This window comes from Cololabis saira, chromosome 21 (assembly GCF_033807715.1).
Source record: "Cololabis saira isolate AMF1-May2022 chromosome 21, fColSai1.1, whole genome shotgun sequence".
NCBI classification, from domain to species: domain Eukaryota; kingdom Metazoa; phylum Chordata; class Actinopteri; order Beloniformes; family Belonidae; genus Cololabis; species Cololabis saira.
The window spans coordinates 31,859,752-31,887,735 of NC_084607.1; the positions used below are offsets into that span (position 1 = coordinate 31,859,752).

The following is a 27,984-nucleotide window of genomic DNA, read 5'->3' on the forward strand; positions in this document are numbered from 1 at the left end:
ACGGTGATTGCTTCCACTTCATTTCAGGACTCTTTTCCCAAAGGGACATGAAACCTGTGCCCAATACCTTTCAAAATAAAACTCTGTAAACCTCTCCCAACAGTGTAGGCGCGCCATTGTTGTGTCCACAGTGCCGCATGAACTGACAAATAAATACCCCACATCAAGATTGCAAGAAGATGCGAAAGAAAAAAAATCTCCCCATGTCCCCTCAGGGTCTCTGTGTGTCCTCTGAGATTCTTTGTTGTTGTTTTTCTAGTTACATTGAACAAAAAGCCAAGAAAAACCAAGTCGTCAAGAAATCTACTTTATTCAGTAAGGTAAATGTTTTAGCAAAACATTCCATTAAAAAAAAATCTATAATTTATTGCTCATTGCCATCTTTATACTAGGACTGTTGATCTAATGCATACTTTTCCCCCCCAAAGCATTCTTACATGGAATACATGACTAAATATCTAGACAAGGTCTTATGCAGTCACTATTGTAGTAATAAGAGACTTACAGTACATACCCATGTTCAGATTATATAAAAACAACCAATTAAAGTTACAGTAGCTGGACGCAAAACAGACGAGGGACAGGGAGACTTGGGGGTCCTCTCATGTACTAAATAGTCAGTTTTAGTTTGTCATTACATTCTTGTCGACCACTTTTTTTCAGAGATTATTACATATATTACATCAATCATCGAACTACCTTGACTGTTCATTCAATTTATAATTAATATTTGTAAAGAGCTCTACTAAGTGGGGGGGTTAAGTAATATTGCTAGCTCTGAATGGATGACGGGACGTCTGAAAAGGCCCGAGTGTCTGAACAGTCATGTTGCATATATGAGTGGGATTCAGTTTGGATGTAAAACATGCCCAAGACGTTTTCACTCAACGACTCTTTATGGACAATAAAACGGTAATGCTCGGATTTAGAAGGGACCATTAAAGTCAGAGTAAAGCAGGGTAGGACTTGTGATTTATTCTGAGTGTCGGCGCCAACATCCTCCTCTCTTCGGACCCCTTGGTTTACATATTTCACCGGAGACAGCTGGCATCACTGGACACGCGGCTGCTGCGGCTAATAACAGTCATATTAACGCTTTCCTTCCCCAGGAAAGAGTTCCTCACTGTCCCCACGGCTCCGCTGGTTTACTTAAGCCCAGTACTCGAGTTGTAAAAACAAAAATCAGGGGGGGATGGTGGATTTTATCATATGGGGACAGATAATTTGTGCTGATTATAAATAATATAATATATTACAAATAATAGCAGTGACCAAAACACCTGCAGAAATACTGCAGGAATGACATAGCAGCAGTTAAATGCAGCCTTCTGTAAGCTTTAAATATCCACTGGGATTACATCAAATACATCAAAACACAACAATAAAAAACACTTTTCTGAACTTATCAATATGACTCTGTCCTTCACAGGATAAGTAAAATGGATCACTGCAAAAACTCAAAATCTTAACAAGAATATTTGTCTTATTTCTAGTTAAAATGTCTCATTTTAGTAAAAAAAAATCTTATTACACTTAAAACAAGACTCATCACTGGAAAAAACAACAATTTTCACCTGTTTCAAGTACATTTTCACTTGAAATAAGTAAAAAAAAATCTGCCAGTGGAACAAGATTTTTTTGCTTGTCCCACTGGCAGATTTTTCTACTTATTTCAAGTGAAAATTTACTTGAAACAGGTGAAAATTGTCAAATAAGTTATTTTTCTGGTGTTATTTTTCTGGTGATGACTCTAAATGTTGAAATAGCAGTAAAACCACATTCATTGATGAAATGACATAAGGGATGGAAAGGGGGGATGGCAGTTTTACAGGGGGGATGATTTGGACCGTTTTTATTTCCCCCCTCAACTCGAGTACTGCTTAAGCCGGTCCGATACGCCGCGGTCAGCCGGCGTCCTCCGCAAACACAGCTTCAAACCAGGGACCACCGCTCCTTTTCAAGTGGCTTTTCACCCCATTTTATCAAACAACCTCACCCCAAACACCCAGATGTCTGTTTATGTCTGACTTACTCTGACTTTGAATATCACTTTGTTCAAATACCAGGAACAAAAAGAGAGAAAAAAACAGATTTCTTTTACAGTACAGAGATGATGTGAGGCCCCCAAGTCCTTCAGAGGAATCCCACGCACTCGCCACACCTCGCCTCGTACAGGTTCTTACTGAGCAAACCGTGTTGGGCCTCCGGCGCACGCGCGAGAGACGGGGCCGCACGTGCGCGTCGCAACAGAGGGCACACTGTAAGCTTTGTTGGGAAGTTCAAACGTGAATGTCCACATTTATTTCTAAATACACATGCATAAAGATAGGATTGTGCTCCCATGCACGTGCACTCACGGGCCGACACCGAGGTCAGTGTTGATGTTCACGCCGTCGCACGCTCACGTTAAGGAAACTGTGTACAAGGCAATAGTAAATGATGATCTGGCAAGGTGAGCCAAGTCTTTTCTTTTTTTTTTGTTTGTTTTTCCCGAGTTGGGGTACGTGGTAGAGATGCAAACATAGGAAACAGAACTAGAGGTGAAGGAAAGTGCTAATAAATAAATAAATAAATAAATAAGTTAATAAGTTAAAAGGGTATAATGTACATCAGGAGAGGCGATGCGTGTGTGTGTGTGTGTGTGTGTGTGTGTGGGGGGGGGCGGGGGGGGTTACGTGTGTCGGTGTTTTGTCTCTCAGGGCTGCAGCTCCAGAGACTTCAGACTTTCATTTTGCTTAAGCAACACAAATAAAACCACTATGACACGAACTTAAAGCTACGAAAAAACACAATCTTAGTGTAACTGTCATGCTTTACAAGCACTTGGAAACTACATTTGATACAAAACTACATTTGGTGCCTGCAGGAGTGACGACGGGTAGATTGGCTCCGGAAGCTTCTCGGGCGTAGGCGCGTTATTTCTTAAACGTAAAGACATTCTGGCTGAATGTGATGAACGGCAGCGATTGGCTGCACATCAGATGGGACAACGCTTAAGCTGTGATGGTCCGACGCTGCCATGAAGTGTCATAAAGTGTGTGATTATCCAGATTTGACTTTATTCTCTCTTAACAACGCCAGATGTTTCACCTCACCTTCAACGGTGCCAACCAACACTAAAAAACGACTTCATGCCAATTGTATTGACGCGTTCAGTTGACTCTGTCTTTAATAATTTAACATATGAGAAGTCAATGAGTTTGTTGACATCTTAAGAGCAATAAGGACTTCTAACTGCCAATACTGACTGTTGGGAAGTGCTGACTCCGTCTCATCAAACTGATAGGATGATAAGATGACTTATTTGGCTATTCCTGTTTGCATTCCTTTATCTGATGTATATGTACAAAATATTGGCACCTTGATGCCAGCAAATGCACAACCTAAACCCAGGAAGAGCATTGAGCACCAAAAGCAATGCAAAAACCCTGATGACGTAACCCCCCCTGTGTGCGGTAAGTCACTGGCATCTTGGGTGGACTCATTTTTTTTGACATGCCACGCTAAATTCACTTTAGCCAAGGAGGGATTTGGGGACGGGCTGAAATCTAACCGTCAGCCGTTTTGTGTTCGATTATGTGCAGCGCTTAGCTTCGCCGTCGCAGATTCTTCCTGTCCCATGTCCCCCTTGGCTGTTAAAATCTCAGGACGACTGAGACTTACGGCAAATTTGCAAATGGAGATATATGCCATAAATAGTACACGATAAAAGAATACGAAGACATTTTAGCCATGTGGATAAGATGTCTTACACCATAAAGAAGGTGTCTTGCAGGGGTCATGAAACACTGAAACAATAGCCTAAATAGAATGGTCTGTAAAGCTTCCTGGGCTTTTATGCATAGTTTAATTAGATTTGTTCTTTTTTTTGTCACAGACCTTTGAAATATTAGAGTTTTGTATTTCCCAGCACACCTACAGTCAGTCTGGCAGTGATTATGTCACGTACATGTTATACCTCATCAGTACGGGAGGAAATGTCTACAAAGAAAAAGCTTGCAGCTCCATAAATAAGTTATATATTTACACAGAGAAGTGATTGTTGTTGTCATATTATAGTAAGGGTGAACTGCTGTGGCAGAAATAAACTTGCAGTGAGTGTGCGATAGTCAAGGTGTCGAATGATAAGCGTACGTGTGTGTGTGTCAGTCGGTGTGTGTTTCCGTGCCCTTGTTACGGTGTGTGTCTGGGAAACGTCGGGGACATCAGCTGTAGTACATTCATGGTGAGAGGTTAGTAGGCGCCGTCCTCCCAGCGCCGTCACAAGCTGGGTGGAGTCGGCCTCAGGGTCGTTTATAGTGTGTGTTGACGTTGTTGCTCAGGGCTGGGAGGATGGACAGAATGTCCTAGAGGAGGATGCATTTTCCTTTCTCCACCCAGGGGTTGTTCTTCATCAGCTCCGGGTTCAGGAAGGGATCCTCTGGAACGCCGTCCTCTATCCACTTTACCAAACTTTTGGAGAGAAAAAGAAAAAGGAAGCATTTTTTTTTTTCAAATTCCACTAAAATTAAAGCGACAAGACACAGATGATGATTTCACCCACGCCATTGCAGCTTTCCAATAGAATTTCATTTAATTTATTACAGCAACAATGTAATTTCCCATTAAACATACATCCATCCATCCATCCATCCATCCATCCATCCATCCATCCATCCATCCATTGTCCACCGCATTATCCGAGTCCGGGTCGCGGGGGCAGCAGTCGGAGCAGGGATCCCCAGACTTCCCTCTCCCCGGACACTTCCTCCAGCTCTTCCGGGGGGACTCCAAGGCGTTCCCAGGCCAGCCGAGTGACGTAGTCACTCCAGCGTGTCCTGGGTCTTCCTCTGGGCCTCCTCCCGGTGGGACATGCCCGGAACACCTCACGAGGGAGGCGTCCAGGGGGCATCCTATACAGGTGCCCGAGCCACCTCAGCTGGCTCCTCTCGATGTGGAGGAGCAGCAGCTCTACTCCGAGCCCCTCCCGGGTGACAGAGCTCCTCACCCTATCTCTAAGGGAGCGCCCCGCCACCCTGCGGAGGAAACTCATTTCGGCCGCTTGTATCCGGGATCCCGTTCTTTCGGTCATGACCCAGAGTTCATGACCATAGGTGAGGGTGGGAACGTAGATCGACCGGTAAATCGAGAGCTTTGCCTTTCGGCTCAACTCCTTCTTCACCACGACGGAACGATACAATGACCGCATTACTGCAGCCGCCGCACCGATCCGCCTGTCGATCTCGCGCTCCGTTCTCCCCTCACTCGCGAACAAGACCCCAAGATACTTAAACTCCTCCACCTGAGGCAGGAACTCTCCCCCGACCTGGAGGGTGCAAGCCACCTTTTTCCGGTCGAGAACCGTGGCCTCAGACTTAGAGGTGCTGATTCTCATCCCAGCTGCTTCACACTCGGCTGCAAACCGCCCCAGTGCATGCTGAAGGTCCTGGCTCGAGGGAGCCAGCAAGACCACATCATCTGCAAAAAGCAGAGATGAAATCAAGTGGCCCCCGAACCGTACCCCCTCCGGCACTTGGCTGCGCCTAGAAATTCTGTCCATAAAAATAATGAACAGAACCGGTGACAAAGGGCAGCCCTGCCGGAGTCCAACACGCACCGGGAACAGGTCTGACTTACTGCCGGCAATGCGAACCAAGCTCCTGCTCCGGTCATACAGGGACCGTACAGCCCTCAGCAGAGGGCCTCCGACCCCATACTCTCGGAGCACCCCCCACAGGATGCCACGTGGGACACGGTCGAAAGCCTTCTCCAAGTCCACAAAACACATGTGGACTGGTTGGGCAAACTCCCATGCGCCCTCGAGCACCCTGCGGAGGGTGTAGAGCTGGTCCAGCGTTCCACGGCCAGGGCGAAAACCGCATTGTTCCTCTTGAATCCGAGGTTCGACTATCGGCCGAATTCTCCTCTCCAGCACCCTGGAATAGACTTTCCCCGGGAGGCTGAGGAGTGTGATTCCCCGGTAGTTGGAACACACCCTCCGGTCCCCCTTTTTGAAGAGAGGGACCACCACCCCAGTCTGCCAGTCCAGAGGCACTGTCCCCGACTGCCACGCGATGCTGCAGAGGCGTGTCAGCCACGACAGCCCCGCAACATCCAGAGACTTGAGGTACTCAGGGCGGATCTCATCCACCCCCGGTGCCTTGCCACTGAGGAGCTTTCGAACTACCTCAGTGACTTCAGCTTGGGTAATGAATGAATCAACCTCTGAATCCTCAGCCTCTGCTTCCTCGACGGAAGGCGGGTCAGCGGGATTGAGGAGATCCTCGAAGTATTCCTTCCACCGCCCGACGATGTCCCCAGTCGAGGTCAACAGCTCCCCTCCTCCACTGTAAACAGTGTTGGCGGAGCACTGCTTCCCCTCCTGAGGCGCCGGATGGTTTGCCAGAATTTCCTCGAGGTCGACCGGTAGTCCTCCTCCATGGCCTCCCCGAACTTTTCCCAGACCCGAGTTTTTGCTTCCGCGACCGCCCGGGCTGCAGTCCGCTTGGCCTGCCGGTACCCGTCAGCTGCCTCGGGAGTCCGCCGAGCTAGCCAGGCTCGGTAGGACTCCTTCTTCAGCTTGACGGCATCCCTTACTTCCGGTGTCCACCACCGGGTTCGGGGATTGCCGCCGCGACAGGCGCCGGAGACCTTACGGCCGCAGCTCCGGACGGCCGCGTCAACAATGGAAGTGGAGAACATGGTCCATTCGGACTCAATGTCTCCGGCCTCCCTCAGAATCCGCTCTCCCGGAGGTGGGAGTTGAAGACCTCCCTGACAGGGGAATCTGCCAGACGTTCCCAGCAGACCCTCACGATACGCTTGGGTCTTCCCGGTCTGACCAGCTTCCTCCCCTGCCAGCGGATCCAACTCACCACCAGGTGGTGATCAGTTGACAGCTCAGCCCCTCTCTTCACCCGAGTGTCCAAGACATACGGCCGGAGGTCAGATGACACGACTACAAAGTCGATCATTGACCTCCGGCCTAGGGTGTCCTGGTGCCACGTGCACTGATGGACACCCTTATGCTCGAACATGGTGTTCGTGATGGACAAACTGTGGCTAGCACAGAAGTCCAACAACAAAACACCGCTCGGGTTCAGATCGGGGAGGCCGTTCCTCCCAATCACACCTCTCCAGGTAACACTGTCGCTGCCCACGTGAGCGTTGAAGTCCCCCAACAGAACGATGGAGTCCCCAGTTGGGGCACTTTCCAGCACCCCTCCCAGGGCCTCCAGGAAGGCCGGGTACTCTGCACTGCCGTTCGGCCCGTAGGCCGAAACGACAGTGAGAGACCTATCCCCGACCCGAAGGCGCAGGGAAGCGACCCTCTCGTTAAGTGGGGAGAACTCCAACACATGGCGGCTGAGCTGGGGAGCTATGAGCAAGCCCACACCAGCTCGCCGCCTCTCACCATGGGCAACTCCAGAGTGGAAGAGAGTCCAACCTCTCTCAAGGAGTTGGGTTCCAGAGCCCAGGCTGTGCGTGGTGGTGAGCCCGACTATCTCTAGTCGATACCTCTCAGCCTCCCGCACAAGCTCAGGCTCTTTCCCCCCCAGCGACCCGGCCACCAGACGCTCGCCTGCGAGCCCCGACCCCAGGCCTGGCTCCAGGGTGGGGCCCCGGTAACGCCAGTCTGGGCGACATACTCTTCCTTGCTGTTTCTTGCTTCATAAGGGGCTTTGAACCGCTCTTTGTCTGACCCGTCACCTAGGACCTGTTTGCCTTGGGAGACCCTACCAGGGGCATTAAGCCCCGGACAACATAGCTCCTAGGATCATTCGGGTGCTCAAACCCCTCCACCACGGTAAGGTGGCGGTTCAAGGAGGGGCCCATTAAACATGAATATTTACCCATTTTATTTTATTTTATTTACCCATTAAACATGAATAAATAAAATGTGTTTTTTCAGGACTTGATTATTTACTTTATTATTCATTTGCGCCAGTATTGATATGCATATGTGAAAAGAAGCTAAATGATTTTGAATGATGTAATCTATTGACCATATGAGGGAAGGAAGGGGAGAGGGGTGTGTTGTTGTATTTATTTATTTATATTTATTTTATTATTTTTATTTTTTATTTTTTCTCCTATTATTATTATTTATTTATTTTTGTTTAATTACTGTTATGAAAAGTTAAAAAAGGGGGAAAATATTGATATTTCTATTGTTATTGTAAATCTTATTTTGTTATTGCCCTCAATAAATATATCTGAAAAAAAAAAACATGAATAAAGTGATGTTTAGTTTAAAGTCAAGTCGTTTAGCACAAGAATGGGCCTTGAGAACAAGGCCAGGGTCTGCCGGGCCAAACAAACCCCCGTGTGCACGCTGTGCAAAGATGATCCAGCGCACACTAGCAGGACGGAAGATGTAGTAAAGGTTATATTCTATAGATTCAAAAGCTAGTTGATCCTATAATGCTGAACGTGTCATATACATGACTTTCTGAGACCTCTGTAGCACCTCCATAATCAAAAAAGCACAAACAAATATTTTCATACACACCAAAAAATGTAAAAAAAAATATAAAAAAATAAATAAAAATATAACGTTACCTAATGTATTCATAATGATAGGAAAAATATACTTTTAGACATTTTTACACACGAAATTGAAAGTGTTTTCATTTCAATATACAGGACTGTCTCAGAAAATTCGAATATTGTGATAAAGTTCTTTTTCTGTAATGCAATTAAAAAAACAAAAATGTCATACATTCTGGATTCATTACAAATCAACTGAAATATTGCAAGCCTTTTATTATTTTAATATTGCTGATTATGGCTTACAGTTTAAGATTAAGATTCCCAGAATATTCTATTTTTTTGAGATAGGATATTTGAGTTTTCTTTGAATATTTAAAAAAAAGATTTTTTTTTCAGGCGTTATTTGTCAGGCGTTAAAGGGTGATCTAAATTCTATCCAGGTATATACTGCAGATCATGAACATGAAGGCAGCCGTAAAGAACACCTTACACCTAAACATGAAGGGGACATGAGCTGCAGCTCTGTGAGCGGCAGCTTTGTGAGCGGCAGCTTTGTTATTTGAGAAACCTCCCGCTCTATTACTCCAGCAACAAATGCTGTTGTTTTTGTGCACGATGACTTTAAAAAACTGCAGCAACACGGCGGTGTTACGACTCACTCAGTGACTGTTTTTGAAGATTTCTCTCGCTTGAAGGCCAGCTGGTATTTGAGGCTCTCCACCTCCTTCTTCATCTGGGGCAGGTCCATCTCATCCATGGCTGCAGCTGGATATAGGGCGGTACTTCCTGTGCACAGAGGGAGGAGAGTAGAGTTATATTTATACCGTACAGCGTTACATAGCAGCAAAAACACTCATCGGTGCCCTGAAGCAACATCTGATCTATAGCTTTGTGTTCAGATCATAGAGTTAAAAAAAACACTTCCACAACTGGCAGGCTCTCTTAACTCTCTTGTGCAGTTATATTTTTTTGTGTCCTTTCTACTTTCTACTACAAAATGTGAAAAATGTAAATGTGAATGCCTTCATGTGCAATTACTGTTTTTACCGTGAAATACTTTTTCCCAGACTATCTGTGCAATATTCCACCACATGTGAAACTATATGTTATTATCTGTAGATCTCAGGTCTTGATTTCAATATTCAAATGCACCTCAACCTTTTTTTATATTTTTATATTATTTATATTTCTTATATTCTTATATTTCTTATTGTTTGCACTGTCTTGCACTGGAGAGGTGATGCTGCTTTTAATCTCACTGTACCCATGTATAATGACAATAAAGTATTCTATTCTATTCTATTCTACTTCGTCTACATCTCTCAAATTTCATTGTAGACAAAATTATGACAATAATTAGTGAGTCGGAGGACTGTACTTTCATTAAAAGTATAAACTACAACCAAAAGGAGGGTGTAGTTTGAGATGATGGCCATGAGACGAGGGAAGTCTAAGCTACAGTTGAAAACTGCTAAAATGGTTAGATCGAACTGAAAAATCAAATGATTCAAAAAGTAAATTAACAGATAAACACCCAGCTTCTGCCAATCCGAGCGTTTGTGCTTTCAGTCCACGATTAAAGGAAGCAACGTAAAACATAACACCCTGTTTTTAATCTGCTAATCACTTGACTGGTGGTGCTCATAAGGACCTGGACACAATTTATCAAAGCTCTTGATGGACACAAGGGGAAAAAATGACTGGTTTATACGTTATGTCTGTTTCTGTCTTTTTATCATAGCGCCACGCTTTGATTGCGTGATTAGCTTCCTGAGACCTTTCCTAAGAACAGACAAGCAATTATTAGTTCTCAAGTCACTGAACACATCCATCAAACATTCAACATTCTGGAGGGAAATGATACCTGTGCACCCCTTAACCACTTTAAAACACCCCCCAGTGTTGGGGTGAGGTGGAGGGGCATCATGGCTTTGCTGCTTGGACCACTCGCCATAACGGAGGGGAACAATTCATTCCCAGGTATCCTAAAATACTCTACCGGGTGATGTCAAAGGGGCTCTCTGCAGCTGCACCTTAGCAGAAACTGGGCGGTGCAGGGTAAGAAAGTCTGTCCCGACACTGGCGTGACCTTGAAGGAGCAGTTCAGACCAGACATCCTTCAAATCAGTCTGAAAGGAACCGGTTCTCAAAAGTGTGCACGACTCATGCAAAGCTATCGAGACCGCGTGCTTTCTTTTCTGTCAGAGGAAGTGTAAACTCCAAAGGACCTTTTTATTTAATGCTTAATTGGTATCTTAAATAAATACACCAGAAATCACAGCTATCTGTCTGTGCTAATCTTTAGTACATTGGTTTTGTGTCTTATATGAAAACCAGATCACATATTTCATTCTTGCCACCGTACGGATGCAGCTTGTTGGTGATCCGCAGAATTGAGCCGTCCAGGGGAAAACAGTCTAGTTGAAAATGTATCTTAAAAGCTTCAAAGACATATTTCAGTGACTTTTATCTTTATTATTATAACCATTGTAACTAAAGCTATGATGGACGATAATGTGAAATTATGACTTCATCCCTGGGGCCCAGACCTGTGCACGGGGAGATAAAACCTGACCTGCAGGGGTTTGCAGGTTGGCACCTTGAATGAAGACATGCGGTTCAGGCATTGTATAGAGTTATAGTTGCTTCTTTAAATTAATGATCTTCATCAGATTCAGAAGTAACCAATCTCGTGGCTCAGAAGTGATTACAACCTCCTGAGGGCCAGAAAGCCGGTGGTTTGCTCTCCCCAGCAATGTGGTCCTCGTGCTTTTCATCTTTTTTTACTTTCTATTCCTTTCTCCTCTTGTCTCACACCCACGTTCTGTGTCCACTGTTCTCCCTCAGTAACGCTGCACCCGTCGTGCATGTGTGCGTGCGTTGCTTCTCCTTGTATATTCTTATTTGTATCCCCGTGTTAGTCATTCGAGGATTCAGATGTGCTGGTCCAGCTCGCTGAGAGGTGCTTTGAAAGAGAAACGGTATTTGTAATGCCTGCTATTATGCAATTGTCCTTTATGCCGGTTTAGTGAGTGTGTGTGTGTGTGTGAGGGGGGGGGGGTCTCAGGCAGGAAATAGCAGTTCTGAATTCAGTTATACTTCAGCACACGGCAAACTTTATGATCCATCCAACCTTCATGAACTGGTGATATCTACATTCCTCTGAAGCACTCGTTGCTATTTTCGTCTCCTTAGAAAAATTCGATAGCATGCTACACAACAAGTTGTAACTAGCTGCAACTAAGGGAACAAAAAGAGCCAGACTTTGCACTAAAGCCCTCATCCTGTTGCCCTCCCTGCCTCTCTCTAAGCTACTCCCACAGCGCAGGCAACCTCAGGCATATGCACGGGCTAAAAATAGCCTGTCACCAGTGGGACTCAAACCCCATCCTCTGAGTGGGAGTCAAATGCTCAACTCATTCAACAACCACATCCTGCTTATCCCTACTTGTTGCACCTTGATCTCGGGTGAAGATACCTGCAGTGCTCTGTGAGACAACTGTGGACTTCTTTCCATTTCAATTTCAATTTTAATGTATTTGATGACAGGGACTGTACATGTTAATGAACACGAGTGTAAACATGTATGGTTATAGCCATAGGCTCATTTCCACCATTCGTCCCTGTGGCAAATCAAAGCCAAACATAAAACATAACATCAGACACCAGGAAACAAGGAAGACAAGATAAAGCGACGAAAGACAACATTTAAGAACAGGACTAAGCTAGATAAAATCAATAAGAAATAAAAACATGTTACAATTTAATACCAGTAAATTAATCTGGGTGCAAATGTGCAGGTTGCTTCGTGCCCGATGCATGTCTGAGTGAGCACATCTTTAAATAAATAACAGTGTCCTCAGAACTTTATTTGAGTTTCTCTGTGCACATATTTGGCTGAAACCAACTTCCATGGCAACAAGACGTGGACAGTTATAGCGATTGTGTGCAGCTCGTGTGCTGTACGGTACTGTAGGTACCGCATGCACCTGAGGCGTGCAGAGAAAGAGCAGACAAAAATGTGACCCATGCTAGATTTTCTGAAACATTCCAGTTACAATACGCTGAAGCTGCGTCCTTCCCTCGGCCAGCCGGTGACCTTCAATTGTTTAGTATCCACCCCAAAGGAAGCACTTTCCCATTCAGTCTCTGCCAGGTTCTCGGTTGTAAAATTGTCTCTTTGGCCCCGCCCCCATATAAGGCTCCACCCATGCAAACACGTTTTCATTTCACAGCATAAAACTTCTGCTAAGTTCCACCTGACTTCAACGCTTGTCAGGCAAATTCAACCCCCAGAAATGGGAATATTTTCATCCACTGCAGACCCTGTTGTGGCCTGATGGGGATGGGCGTTAACATCTGGAAATGATGTTCTTACACAGATTTGCTCCCTGATTGCTCTTCTGGGTCACTAATTCTCCTCTCCAGAGTCACGATACAGGAGGATAAGACACAATAATGGTGTAAACAACAAAATGGAGACTAAACAGGAAATGCTGCAGACTCCGCTGTCTTCGGTATCGGCAGATTGCCGTCGTATGTCGGACAACTAAACTCGGTATGGGCTTTGAAGCTGCAAGTTGGAACAAACAGTGGCAAATTTGGAGGTAATCTTAGGCAGTGATAACTTTAAAAACACAATTTTTAAAAGTAAAAGGGGCCTGCGTCCACATAGCATTTCAATTCGGTATTTGAAAAGGTCCCTGCCCACGTCACACCACCATAAAAGTCTGTCACATGATCACTGGACGTGCATGCCTGAGTGAAGATAATCTTTGTCACTGATTGTAGTGGCTTTCCTGCTGCATATGTAAGCAGTTTCAGGAGTATTGGATATAGACTTGGGTGTAACAGCTGTGACGGTTCCCTGGTATATGATATGGGGTTATATTATTGTGTCATAGTATATGGTGGTAGTGTTATTTGATTGGTCTGGTGTAGCATTTTATATATTATATATTGGTTATTTAGATTCTCTTTGCTTTTCAGTCCTAATCCTTTTTTCCTTGTTTTTCAGTGGACTGGGGAGCAGAGCAATCATGGCCAGCATTAATCAGCCAAGTGTCGGCACCTGGGCCCGGGTGGCCGACACCCAGTATAAAAGCCTGTCTCTCCAGTCCCTGGAGAGTTCTGTTGTATTCAGTTCTCCTCTACCCCTCTCCCACTATGCACCTTTTTTCATCATTTCTGTTAATACATCCAACATGCACCCACATACATTCCACTCATGCATACACACACTACACTACTGATTGCTGACTTCCACACCTCATCTGTTTGTTTGCTCGCTCACTCATTTGTTCGTTTGATTATTTACCTTTGCTTATTTAATAAATTTATGGTATTTTGAGTACTGCGTCTCCCCTGCTTTTTGTTGTACCCTTGGCTCCCCTAGGCCAGGGTCTAACAAATGGGGGCTCAGTCCTTTGAATTTAAAGTAGTTTGGCTGTAAGTTTGGAGAGTCAAGTGACTCGCCCTTCTGCCTTTTGTTCTACTTATTGTTCTCTGCTGCGGTTGATTGATGGCTCGTTTGCCTTAATTAATGGCTCATCAACACCGTGGTTTTGTGAATGAACGTGCGGTGACGTCATTTGGGAATCATTCCGGGGGTTCCTTTTGTCCATTCATCAGTCCGGTGAGTACAAACTAAGCGATGTTTACTTCAGCGTACACGCTGGTGCATGTACTCGGACTTTGGGAGATGCAGTCATTTGTTTGATCATTTGAATTTGATTTATTGAGAAGTTTGGTTACTTTGCATTAAGTTTGATTAAGTTGTGCTAGTGGAGAGGTTTTCTGGTTGCGGTGCTGCTTAATTAAATACATATACTGTGTGTATATATATATATATATATATATATATATATATATATATATATATATATATATATATATATATAAATATAAAGTGTTATCATAATATAGCCTATATATGGATATATATTGTACAGTTTGCGTAACTGGTTTTGTTTTTTTGTTTAATATGAGTGTCCCTAGTAGGCGCGGTTAGTTTTCTGGGTTAAATAGCTCGCTGGGTCTAGGCCAAGGGGTGGTTTAGGTGCACAGAGCGGCTGTAGCGGTTGTGTGTAGGCCTTTTTGGTCTGTACATAGTCTGTCTCGGGGGCACAGCTGAGGGGTGTACGCGGGTCGCCAGTTTCTGGTTGCCCTACCTGCCTCTCGGTATTCAGTGCATAAGTACCTACCGCAAACCGTGCATGAAGACGGGTGGAGTTTAACTTGGGGATTATATAGGCTAGAGGGGCACTTGTATTTTTTTTTTATATTATTACCAGCTGAGGAAGTTGTAAGCGCACGCAGCCAGGATGGTAACTTTAGAGGAATTTATTGCCTGTCCATCTGAGGACCTATTAATACAATGCACTAAAGACCAATTAATTAAAATAGCAGACCATTATAGGATTAAACTTGATACAAATGATAAGAAAACTAAGGAATCCATAGTAGCAATTTTGAGACACCATTTATTTGAGAAGGGTTTGGCAGAGCCAGAGAAGGTGTCTCCTCCTCCATTAAAGGTTGCATCGGCAGTGCCTACATTCATCATGCCGCAGACAGGTCTGACTTTTGAACAGCAAAAAGAGTTAATTTTGTTACAAGCTCGAGTGCAGGCTGACCAGGAGAAAAGTAGGTTAGACGTGCAGTATGCAATTGAAAAAATGAAATGGGAAGTAGAGCAAAACAGGCTGGACCTGATAAGGGATGGTAAAATTCCAGGTGCTGCACAAATGTCCATTAAAGAACCGGCAGAGTCCGCAGTGGGTTTTGATATTAACGGTAACTTACGTTTGGTCCCCAAATTTAATGAGCGTGATCCGGAGGCATTTTTTGCCATGTTTGAACGTGTGGCAGACGTTCGTAATTGGCCTGACTCTGCGCGCACTTTGTTGTTGCAGTGCGTGTTGACTGGCAGGGCGCAAGAGGTGTTTTCGGCTATGAGTGTGGCTGACAGCCAAGATTATTCTCGGGTCAAAGCAGCAGTGCTCAAGTCTTTCGAGCTCGTCCCCGAGGCGTATCGCCAGCGTTTTAGGTTCTGGAAGAAACATGACAGGCAAAGTCATTTAGAATTCGCACGTGATCTGACTACCAGTTTTACACGCTGGCGTAATTCCTCGGGTGTAGAAACCTTTGAAGAGTTGTGTGATCTGATGATTTTGGAACAGTTCAAAAACTCTATTCCACCTCGAGTGGCAATGTACCTAAACGAGCAGAAGGCACGCAACGCAGCAGACGCGGCAGCACTGGCTGATGACTATGTTTTGACGCACCGGGGAGAGTTTAAGGCGGGCAGTGGCAACACTGCTAATAATGAATCTCGTGGCCGATCAGATAGACCTCTTCATGTTGAACAAGCTAAAAGTGATGTTAATGGCGGTAGTAAGTTGCGTGAGCCAGACAAGGTTTGCAATTACTGTCATAAACGGGGCCATTGGAAATCTGAGTGTTTTAAGTTAAATGGAAACCCCAGGACTCAATTGGCTGGTCATTCGCAGCAAAAAGGGGCTGGCGCAGCCGCTCCACGTCCGGTGTCCACTTGTGCTACACCTAATTGCGGCCCTAATAAGGACACAGCAGTGGCAGCTCTGGATTCTTACCGACCTTTTATCATGAAAGGCTCTGTGGCTTTGCTGCAAAATGGGGAAGAAGTACCAGTAACGATTCTGAGGGACACGGGTGCTTTTGACTCGTTTATTCAGGCTGGTATTCTGCCTTTAACTCAGGATTCTGACACGGGTGACAAGGTGCCTATCCGTGGCATAGATATGAACATTCTGTGGGTTCCCTTGCATAAAGTGTTGCTCAAATGTGAATTATTCCAGGGGGAAGCAAGGCTTGCTGTGCGCCCAGCGCTGCCAATCCCAGGGGTGACTGTGATCCTGGGGAACGACTTGGTTGGTGCTCGGGTGTGGGCGGAGGTTCCTCCACCGGCAGTGGTGACATCTGTGCCTTTGATAACTGGTGGTATGGATAAAAGTGAACGGGACTTTCCAGAGGTTTTCTCAGCGTGTGCAGTGACACGGGCAATGGCCAAGTTAAAGGGGAAATCTGAGTCAAAAGAATCACTTAAGCCTAACATATCAGAGAAGTTTTCTATACCTCTTGCTGATTTTCCCCTATCCATAACGCGTTCAGATCTGGTGGCAGAACAGCAGACGGACCCCTCTCTGAAGGAGCTGGTGCCGCTGATACGACCAGAGGATGAGATCGTTGACAGTGCTTGTGGGTATTTTCATCAGAACTCGGTGTTGGTGAGAAAATGGCTGCCACATGATGGAAGGTTTGTGGGTGAACCAGTGTTTCAAATTGTCTTGCCAGCTAAACTTCGACAGGCAGTGTTAAAAGTAGCGCATAATGAATCTGGACATGCAGGTGTGAAAAAGACTTATGACAGACTACTTAGGCAGTTCTTTTGGCCTCGTATGAAGAGAGATGTGGCAGCATACGTTAAAACATGTCATACATGCCAGTTAACTGACAAGCCTAACCAGAAGTTGAAACCAGCTCCATTGTATCCCATTCCGGCCATAAGCCAACCTTTTGAACATCTAATCATAGACTGTGTTGGTCCTCTACCACGCTCAAAGTCTGGAGCAGTGTATTTGTTAACAGTAATGTGCCAGGCAACTCGCTACCCTGCTGCCTATCCTCTCCGTACTATAACAACGCGGTCAGTGGTGCGGGCTCTTTCTCAATTTATCTCTGTTTTTGGTGTTCCGCAGGTCATTCAGTCGGACAGGGGTTCTAATTTCTGTTCACATATGTTTTCTCAGGTCCTGAAACAGTTACGGGTGCGCCACAATCTGAGCTCGGCATATCATGCACAGAGTCAGGGGGCCTTGGAGCGTTTTCACCAAACGTTAAAGGCGATCTTGCGTGCCTACTGTACGGAGATGGGTAAAGACTGGGAAGAGGGTCTGCCGTGGCTGATGCTTTCTACTAGAGAGGTAACACAGGAGAGCACAGGTTTTAGTCCAAATGAGCTTGTATTTGCTCATACAGTGAGAGGCCCTTTGGCAGCATTGTCTGGTGATTGGGTAGAGGCACAGCCTCCCAAAAATTTGATTGACTACGTTAATGGGTTTCGTCATCGGTTGTACACAGCCGGGTTGATGGCTAAAGAAAATTTAGCGGCAGTTCAGGGTAAGATGAAACAGTGGTATGATACTAAAACCGAGCGCCGTGAGTTTAGTCCGGGAGACCAGGTGTTAGCCCTACTCCCCATTGTCACTTCTCCTTTTCAGGCCAAATTTTCCGGTCCACACACGGTGGTTAAAAAGGTCTCGGAGCTAAATTATATTATTTCAACGCCTACACGTAAGAAAGCAACCCAGCTCTGCCATGTGAACTTGCTGAAGCCATATTTTGCTCACAATTCTGAAACACCTGTGTTGTGTGTGCAGCCAGAGGTTGGCTTGGCTCATGCCGTTTGCATGGCAGCTCCGGTGGTTCCTCCTATTCGGGAAATGGAGGAGGATGGTCTGAGTACACCTGATCCAGCGTTGGTGCACGGTCGGGTGAAAAATTCAGAAGCGCTTGCGTGCCTTGATACGCTCTTGGCTCATTTGCCTGCGTCCGGCCGGAAGGAGCTTGCGGGGTTAATCCGTGAGTTTCCGTGCGTATTTGGTGATACACCGAGTTGTACTCATTTAATTGAACACGACATTGACGTTGGTGACGCGAAACCAATAAAACAGAGGTTTTACAGGGTAAATGCTGATAAGCGTCAATATTTGGAAGCCGAGGTTGATTACATGTTAACAAACGGTATTGCGGAGCCTTGTGCATCTAGTTGGTCTTCACCTTGTATATTGGTTCCTAAGTCGGATGGTACATTTCGTTTTTGTTCAGATTTTCGTAAGGTGAATAATGTCACTAAGCCTGACTCTTTTCCACTTCCTAGAATGGAAGACTGCATTGATCAAGTGGGCTCCGCTAAGTTTGTGAGTAAATTTGATCTACTGAAGGGGTACTGGCAGGTGCCTCTGTCAGCACGAGCGCGGGAGATAGCTGCGTTTATAACACCCAATGGTCTTTATTCTTACAAGGTCATGCCATTCGGACTGCGCAATGCGCCTGTTACATTTCAGCGCCTGATGACTCAAGTAATTTGGGACATGCCAGGGTGTGCAGTGTACCTCGATGACGTGGTAATCTATTCAGATACCTGGGAAGTTCATTTGGCACGCATTCGGGAGCTGTTCAGACGCCTGAAGGAGGCAAGGCTCACAGTCAATCTTGCAAAGTGTGAGTTTGCGAGGGCGACTGTGACGTACCTGGGTCGGGTGGTTGGGCAGGGCCAAGTCTGTCCAGTTGAGGCTAAGGTTCAAGCTGTTGAGCGGTATCCGGTTCCAACCACAAAGAAAGAGCTTATGCGTTTCCTTGGTCTGATAGGTTATTATCGGAGTTTTTGTAGGAATTTTGCAACGGTTGTGGCACCTCTCACTAACCTACTTAGGTCTAAGGTACAGTTTGACTGGACACCAGTTTGCCAGGAAGCATTTGAGCAGGCTAAATCACTTTTGTGTACCGCTCCTGTTTTGTCGGCTCCACGTTTGGACAGGCCGTTTAAGATCTACACGGATGCCAGTCATGTGGGGGCGGGGGCCGTACTTATGCAGGAGGACAATCTAGGAATAGACAAGCCTGTTAGCTTTTATTCCAAGAAATTCAACTCTTACCAGCTAAACTACTCAGTCATTGAGAAAGAAGCATTGGCTTTGATTTTAGCTTTACAACACTTTGACGTTTATGTTGGCGGTAGTGCCCCTGTTGTCATTTATACGGATCATAATCCATTGACTTTTCTCAACTCTCTACAGTGTCCGAACCAGAGGTTGATTCGATGGTCACTATTCCTGCAGTCCTATGCCTTGGACATTCGTCATGTTAAAGGGACGGAGAACGTGGTGGCCGATGCGTTATCACGGGCTCCTCATGACTGAAGTCCTAGTCTTATTCATCTCCAGTGGTCCTCCATTTGCTTCTGTCTTTCACCCCTTAAAAATGCTTCATTGGATCCGGTTGCTGGGGTGGAGGTCTGTGACAGGTGGTTGGTGGCCTTTGGAGTAGAGGTTCAGTACACCAGATAGGATTGTTTTTTGTTTTTTTTTGTAAATAGGTTTCCGGTGATCCCGTTGGGACCCCGTCTTTATGGGGGGGGGTGTGACGGTTCCCTGGTATATGATATGGGGTTATATTATTGTGTCATAGTATATGGTGGTAGTGTTATTTGATTGGTCTGGTGTAGCATTTTATATATTATATATTGGTTATTTAGATTCTCTTTGCTTTTCAGTCCTAATCCTTTTTTCCTTGTTTTTCAGTGGACTGGGGAGCAGAGCAATCATGGCCAGCATTAATCAGCCAAGTGTCGGCACCTGGGCCCGGGTGGCCGACACCCAGTATAAAAGCCTGTCTCTCCAGTCCCTGGAGAGTTCTGTTGTATTCAGTTCTCCTCTACCCCTCTCCCACTATGCACCTTTTTTCATCATTTCTGTTAATACATCCAACATGCACCCACATACATTCCACTCATGCATACACACACTACACTACTGATTGCTGACTTCCACACCTCATCTGTTTGTTTGCTCGCTCACTCATTTGTTCGTTTGATTATTTACCTTTGCTTATTTAATAAATTTATGGTATTTTGAGTACTGCGTCTCCCCTGCTTTTTGTTGTACCCTTGGCTCCCCTAGGCCAGGGTCTAACACAGCCAAAAGAAACAGTCAGCACTGCCTGCTGTTCTGTATCCAAGCTGTGTCATGACACACGGCACCTTCCAGTAGCAATCACATCGTATTGGCTTGGTCGGGGGTCGGCAACCCGCGGCTCTAGAACCGCATGCGGCTCTTTAACGCCGCCCTAGTGGCTCCTGGAGCTTTTTCAAAAATGTTTGACCTTTTTTTTTTCTTTTTTTTCTTTTTTTCCTCTTTTTCTTTTTTTTTTCTTTTTTTTCCTTATTTTTCCTTTTTTTCCTCTTTTTTTCTTGTTTTTTTTCTTTTTTCTCTTTTTCTTTTTTTTTCCTTTTTAATCTCGACATTTCGACTTTTTGCTCGAAATTTTGACGTTTTCTCAACATTTCGACTTTTTTTTTCGGCATTTCGACTTTTTTCTAGAGATTGTACTTCAACATTAATCTCGACATTCTGACTTTTTTCTCTACATTTCGACTTTTTTCTCGAGATTGTACTTCAACATTAATCTCGACATTCTCACTTTTTTCTCTACATTTCGACTTTTTTCTCGAAGTGCATAATGAAAAAAAATCTTCCCCCAGTTATAACCAGTGTTGGGTGTAACGCGTTATTGTAACGAGATTACATTCGCCAGTAACGCAGTAATGTAACGCGTTACAGTTGTAATTTGGGTAATCCCGTTATAGTTACTCTAAGACAAGAAAAAATACGTTACATTAGTTACTTTAAGCTTTTCAGCTACATGTAGAACGGGAGAACAGAAAAGAAAATCAAACTTGCCTTTCATGCGTCTTCACGCGTTGCGCTGCAACACTTGTCTGACTTGAGGCTGATTTATGGTTCCGCGTTAAATCGACGCAGAGCCTACGGCGTAGGGTACGCGGCGACACACACCGTACGGTGCGCGTCGCCGCGTACCCTACGCCGTAGGTTCTGTGTTGGTGTAACTCAGAACCATAAATCAGCCTTTAACGTGATCTTACGGGATTTTACGGGACTTCTGGTGCTGATCTGGGCACTGCAGTAATAAAGTTCCAACTAAAGGACTGTCTCAGAAAATTAGAATATTGTGATAAAGTTCTTTATTTGTCTTTATTTTATAATCACAATATTCTAATTTTCTGAGACAGTCCTGTATATGTTGTTCATTGGCAATCGAGTTATGGTGCAGCTCAGGTGATATTGCGGAGTAATCCAAAAGTAATGTAACTAGTAATGTAACTAGTTACTTTCAGCAACCAGTAACTAAGTAGTGTAAGGGATTACTTTTTTTAAAGTAACTAGTAATATGTAATGGATTACTTTTTTTGAGTAACTACCCCAACACTGGTTATAACTACTATAGAAACATGCAGCATGTGTTGCCTTCATTCTAAGGTTTATACAAGACTTTTCATTTTTTGCAGCTCCAGACATATTTGTTTTTTGTGTTTTTGGTCCAATATGGCTCTTTCAACATTTTGGGTTGCGACCCCTGGGCTTGGTGAATCAGAAAAGTATACATAATGGCCCGGAAGAGCAAATGGTGAAGTAAAACCGTGCATCGCAGCATCTTTTCTGTGGATGCCAGGTGTACCTTTGACAAAAGTTTCACATCATAAAATGAAAACCCGGACAGTTAATATGAAGCACGTCACACAGCAAGTATCACATTAATATCACATAATACTAACCCCCACCTTCAGGTGTATTTAACATTTTTCACCTGCAACATCATCAATATTCTTCTCAACATAGCGCCTCAGATGGGCTGCAGAGTAGCACCGTCTCATTTGGATAACCTGCTGTTAGCACACTGGACTCATACATTCATCCTCAACCACAATGTGCATAGTTAGTTTTTTTTTAAATATATTGTTTTATATTGAACGCTGGGCTGAGATCGACTCCAACACGGAAGACACAGAGAATTACCTGATAAGTGAGCTTGCGGCGTGTCCTGTTTTGACTGCGAGGGAAACCCCAGGTGGAATATTATACAATGATACGTGCCTGCATCTTACCAATATTAGGCAGACAGAGAGAAAGAGTGATGGCCAGTTCCTGTCTGAGATCAGATTTCAGCAGCATTTGTCCTCTGTCTCCACCTATTTCTAAGCAAATCTGTCTACCCACTCCTGTCCGTCCAGTTCCTGCTGCTCTATTTGTCTGCCATCTATATCTTTTCCCCCACGATTCCTTTTTTCTTTCTCCTTTGTCATTATGTTCGTACCCATTGCTCCCTGGGAAAAAATAAACTCCCAGGAATTTCATTTCAACCTTTCACTGAGCGAGAGTTCTGCAACTGCAAGTCTTTCAAAAAAAAAGAAAAAAACTGAACCAAACATTTCTGGGTTAGGTTTTCTGTTTTTTTGAAAAACTCAAAAATGTTGCTGCCTTTGTTCTTTTTAATTCTCAAGCACTGTGAAGGTTGATTGATATATCCATGTGCTGTTGTTGTTGTTGTTGGGAATAAGCAAAAAAATATGCTGGGAAATAAAGGGATTTGTGGGAGACAAAAAAGCGTCCCATGCATCAATGGTCGACAACACTCTTATATCAACATCCATAACAAACAGAAAATAAAAATAGAGGCACCAGAGCTGATCAATTTGGGAAAAAAATGTTTATTTATTCTTGTATTTAAATTTTACTTTTAAATTAGAACATGAGAAGGGTACTTTTAATCAAGAAATTAATAATAGTGTTAATTCTGCTCAAAGCGTTGAGCCATGTTGACCAAAATAACTTTGGCTCCCCCTTTTTACTCTTATTTTCTTCCCATCATTTACCTTTTCCTGCATCCCCGTCCTTCTCAAATGACTCTCTAATTGACTGAATACCAATCATGTAAACAAGCCTATACTAATCCTTTGAAGCTGCTGTATACATGTCAATGTCGTGTCAATGATGCTGTTGCACTGCAGCGAGATTTGATTCAAAAAGATTAGTTGGGGCCGTTTCCCCTCCACTGCATTCTCACTTTATTCCTTCGACAGCTCTTTCTTATCTGCTTTCTGTCTACTCTGAGCCACGTCCGTCTCCAGACATCTCCCATGCACCAAACTCTCCCCGGTGAGACATTACGATACAAATGTCAAGTGACTGTCTCCCTTTTCTCTTGTTGCAGCTTGACCTGGATGCGACGTCCACATTCAGCCTGAACTAACGTCCGTGCTGAGAGAGGAGAGGTGATGTCAGTCACACACTGATGTAACCCGGACAGATTCACCTGGACAGCCTTTAAACGTAGTGCTTCTGCTCTGTTCCAAGCACATCCGCGCAGCGTGGTGAGCTGCAAGCCGGAGCCCAGCGCAGACTATTCACGGATCATTTCCACAGATGTTGCATGGGGTGTTTATGGGCGTCTCAAGGCAAAAATGTAATTGTATGGTTGTTTCGGAGGCCGGGGAAATGTTTCCTGGAAATACTTTCAGGTCGTCACAAAGTGGACACAGATGAGCGGTACGAATTTATGAGGATAAAGCACGTCATGCGAGAACAGACATGCATTTCTTCATGAAAAAAAAAAGGATTTGATGGTAAGGTTTGGAGGAATGATAAGGAAATAAGGCCCCTTGGCACCAACACAAGTGTAGGCACATGACACCAGAATAAGAAGCTGGTGTATAATTTGTTGTCAGTTTGGCTCCATTTCATTGATCCCTCCTGTCTTAAATCAACATGTTAGCGATACCAGCTAGATTAGGGCACCCCCCCCACACATATGGGAAGCTTAACATTACATATGTTTAAACACACACGGTATATTTGACAGTTTTCTCAGGCTTAGAGGATTGCAAAGCCTCTTTTTATTTGTGGTTTCTTGTAAACCGAACTTTCAAACCCGGCCTGACCCCTAACCGCCGGAGGCTTTGATCAAACCTTGCAGGTCGTGGGGCGGTTTCTAAACTTACAATTTCTGAAAGCACATCTCAAGCCATTTGTATCCATTATAATGTGTCCACTTTTATCTGCAGGTATCTGCAGCAAGCATACTTTGTAATATTTGTAAGGTATCAATCAGTTTTAGCTGTTAAAAATTGTGACTGTAACGGTGGATACAGATGCAAAAGGAAATGATTACATGCTGATCAGAGAACTGTTTAATTACTTTTGCACTGCAACAACTCAAAATCTTAACAAGAATATTTGTCTTATTTCTAGTTAAAATGTCTCATTTTTAGTCAAAAACTCTCATTATACTTAAAACAGGATTCATTACCATTTTTACCATTTTCACCTGTTTCAAGTAAATTTTCACTTGAAATAAAGGAGAAAAATCTGCCAGTGGGACAAGATTTATCTTCTCATTACAAGCAAAAAATTCTTGTTCCATTGGCAGATTTTTCTACTTATTTTAAGTGAAAATTTAGTTGAAACAGGGGAAAATTGTCAAATAACAAGTTATTTTTCTGGTAATGACTTGTTTTAAGTGTAATGAGTTTTTGACTAAAAATGAGACATTTTAACTAGAAATAAGACAAATATTCTTGTTAAGATTTTGAGTTTTTGCAGTGTGTTTTTGTGAACTGCCATTTGCATCAGGAAAGAGTCTGATGGTGTCCACACCCAAAAGATGGATCATCTTGTTTTATGTGCAGTTTGTCACATGATGTCGGTCAGACTTTGCGGTCCATGCACATGCTGGTGGTGTAGCGTTGCGCCCTGCAACCACGGGGCCTCACCACGCAACCAATCCTAATCTAAACCATGCAAAGCATTGCTTGGGGCTAAATGCTAGCGTTGCCCCGTGTAGGTGCTCAGAACCATCTGAATGACAGCACAATGGACCAAAACGCAAAACCTCCTATCTGAACAATAAAAACGTGTGTTCTCAAACGATTATATTAGTTATAGTTACCCAATAAATGATGCACTGTTTTTGGTCAAGATTACTAGTACGACTCGATGTTGATGAGTTTCGATTTTACCCATTTGTTTGTATCATCTTGCAGCCGGCGCTATGATATGACAATCATACTGGTGCTAAGCAGGTAACACTGCTCTAATGCCTTACACAGTGTAAGAAATGTATTGATCCGCCCATCTAAGATAGTGTGACAGGAAAGTCAATGAACACAACACCAAGCGCCTCGGCTGGCAACCGGGACCGTTACTCCGTTTATATAAAATTTAGTGCCATTCCATTAAATAGTTATAGAGACATTTCTATCTGGAGCAAAGAGGTGAATAATTTAATTATCATAGATGTTGCTGTGCCTAAAGCCAAACACTGCTAGAGTGCATCAATGTTTAATGTTCTTTATCTACTGTAGTGGTTAACAGTGTGTGGTGCAATGTATATTTACTCAAATGAGCCGCTGATATCGCCGGTGTGTACTTTGTTCCAAGTTGTTGGTCGCTCACTGGACGGCAGACATGTGTCTCTGACCGGCATGTCCAGGGCTTTTCAGAAGATGTGTTGGGGTGGGCGTGGGAAGGGGAGTGGGGTGGATGTTTTAAGGGAGGGTATGTAGGGCACAAAGTGATTTGGGTCGAAAGAATCCAGAGATTAACCTTTACCCCATTCTCCCCCAGCATGTAGCCAGCCTTTGCTCAGGCTGTACAGTACGTACATGTGTGCGAGCCGGGGGGGCTGCTGACTGCTGCAAGCACTCAACATGTTGAACAGCTCTCTGTGTTTCTTTGTGACCATTTTCTTGGTAAAACCAACATGAATGCAAAAGTTAGTGTGAGTGAATGAGGGGAGAACGAAAGCTAGAATATGTGAGGGATAAATAATGGGCAGAAAGACAGAAATGGAAATAGAGGGAGCTACTCTTCTTGCCTCTATAGCTACCGCATTGTAAATAGATGCTAAAAATAGAAAGGAACGGGCAGAGCTCCTCCGACCAGCTGAGAGTGGAAGAAAAGAAAGAAAAAAAGGCCTCTTCATTAAACTGACAAAGAGGTAATGCTGAGGAATAAAGCTGCTATTATAACAAATAATGTTTGAACTTTTCCACCAATGGATCAATACATCACTTTGATGAACTTTGTCACTAGTGATATCAGCTAGACTGGGGGAAAGGCATTGAACATTTGGGGGGGGGCATCAATGGAATTTGATCAATAGAGAACTGGGGAGGATGGGATGAATGTTTTTGTGCACGTCTCTGAGTGCATGTGTGTCCCTGCAACATGAAGAGCAGATAAGGGCTGAGAGTGGGGGCCACGCGACACCTTATTCCCAACATCACTCATTGGAAGGTAAAATTAGCACAAATGCCAGACATCCACAAGGACGACAAAAAGAGCTGATCAAAGAAAAACCTGGAGGAAAACACAGATCGGCCATAATTACAGCGAAAAGAACCTTGAGGCGGTGTTAAACGATGACCTCGGAGATTAACCACGACCCTCAAAACGGCTCTAACGAGGCAAAAACAAGCAGGGAAACGACTGCAAAGGATCACAACAGAATCGACGAGAAAGGAAGGAGAAATCCCCTGAACAGCTATACAACAGATGCTGAACGGCCACGAAAAGACAGAGATGCTGAGCAACAGCTTGACGTGAAACACCTTCAAAGAAATACGAGATAAACAGAAAAAGACACAAAATATGATACACGCTCAAAACACAGAGACACAAAACAATGAAAGAAATGCAGAATTACCCAATAATTTAAAAAGGCAACAAGAAATGGCCTATAGAGAGGAAGACAAGAACTAGAACAAAATTCAAAACCACTACAATGTGGCACATTATATCTATATCTTTGATTTAGTGTCCTTTGTTAGGGATTTGTGTACATCATCTGTCCGGGGCTGTGTTTTTTTTTTTTGTTTTTTTTTTAATATGCAAATATGATATGTATCACAAAGAGGACACATTTTGCAAGCATCATCTATTCCTAAAACGGGATCCAATGAGACCAAAAGAGGAAGGAGGGAAACCAAGAAGGGCAGAGAAGAAATACACATTTTATGTAACTGTCCTGGGTGCCACCTCTTCTTAGTAAGCTGTCCTTTTTATCTAACTGGGGAAAAGGACCTAGTGAGGTCTAAAACCTCCTTGTCAAGGGTGGCCTGGCCCATGCAGAGGTGATGGAGCTGGAGGCGGCCAGCGGTGTCCAGCCGTCCAGCCGTCCAGCCGTCCAGCTGCACTCAGCAGAGCCTCAACCGATGCCCCCCCAACTACACATACATAACTTATGCGACTACATGTTGAGGTGGATGTCCATGCCGGCTTTAAAAGTGGCCGACAGTGATGTCGGACCCGGTGTGCGCTCTCCTCGCAGGATGAACCGCGGACTCTGCACAACGCGCTCGCCAGATGTGCCAGATGTGCTCGCCTCTCTTTCTTACCTCACTGATGCTGTTGCTCTTTTTCCAAGTCGAGGTTGCAGTGACAGTCGAGGAGGGGGGGACAGTGCAGACAGCAGAAGACCACCGGGCCCAGATGCAAGGTTTTTATTTCCTCTATGAACAACTCGGCTCCGTTTTACCCCGACGAGGCGAGTGCGCGATCCCTCAACGCGCTGGTGGGGGGAAGAGAGAAAAAAGGAAGGATAAAATCCGCAGTATCCGGAGCGTCGAGCAGTCTGAGTCTGTCTGGAGGAGTCGGCAATTACACAGCAGCCGTCGGTGCGGTTTCTTCTCCCTTTTCTTTTTTAGCAGCGCTGTTATTCTTGTTCTCGCTCTTGCTGCGTGCACAGGGGGGAAGTTGCAGGACTGATCTGAGGATGCTCCGCTGCGCGCACGCTCCTGCTGGGATCCGCTTTATACGCGTTTATATACGCGTCCCTGCGCGCTGTGGAGAGAGAGAGAAAGAGAGAAGGGGGGGGTCCCTGGGGATGCTTGGGAAG

The 27,984-nt window shown here is 44.6% G+C and overlaps 1 protein-coding gene across 1 annotated transcript; it reads right to left on the minus strand.

Annotated features, from left to right (window-relative positions):
• Nucleotides 1–291: 291 nt before the first annotated feature.
• On the minus strand, nt 292–27,980 carry gng13b (guanine nucleotide binding protein (G protein), gamma 13b). The gene is made up of 3 exons (XM_061712168.1): nt 27,485–27,980; nt 9,132–9,258; nt 292–4,452 (listed from the first exon to the last, which is right to left on the minus strand). The coding sequence occupies exons 2-3, from the start codon at nt 9,227–9,229 to the stop codon at nt 4,347–4,349; spliced, it is 204 nt and encodes a 67-aa protein (XP_061568152.1). The 5' UTR covers nt 9,230–9,258; nt 27,485–27,980; the 3' UTR covers nt 292–4,346.
• Nucleotides 27,981–27,984: the final 4 nt, after the last annotated feature.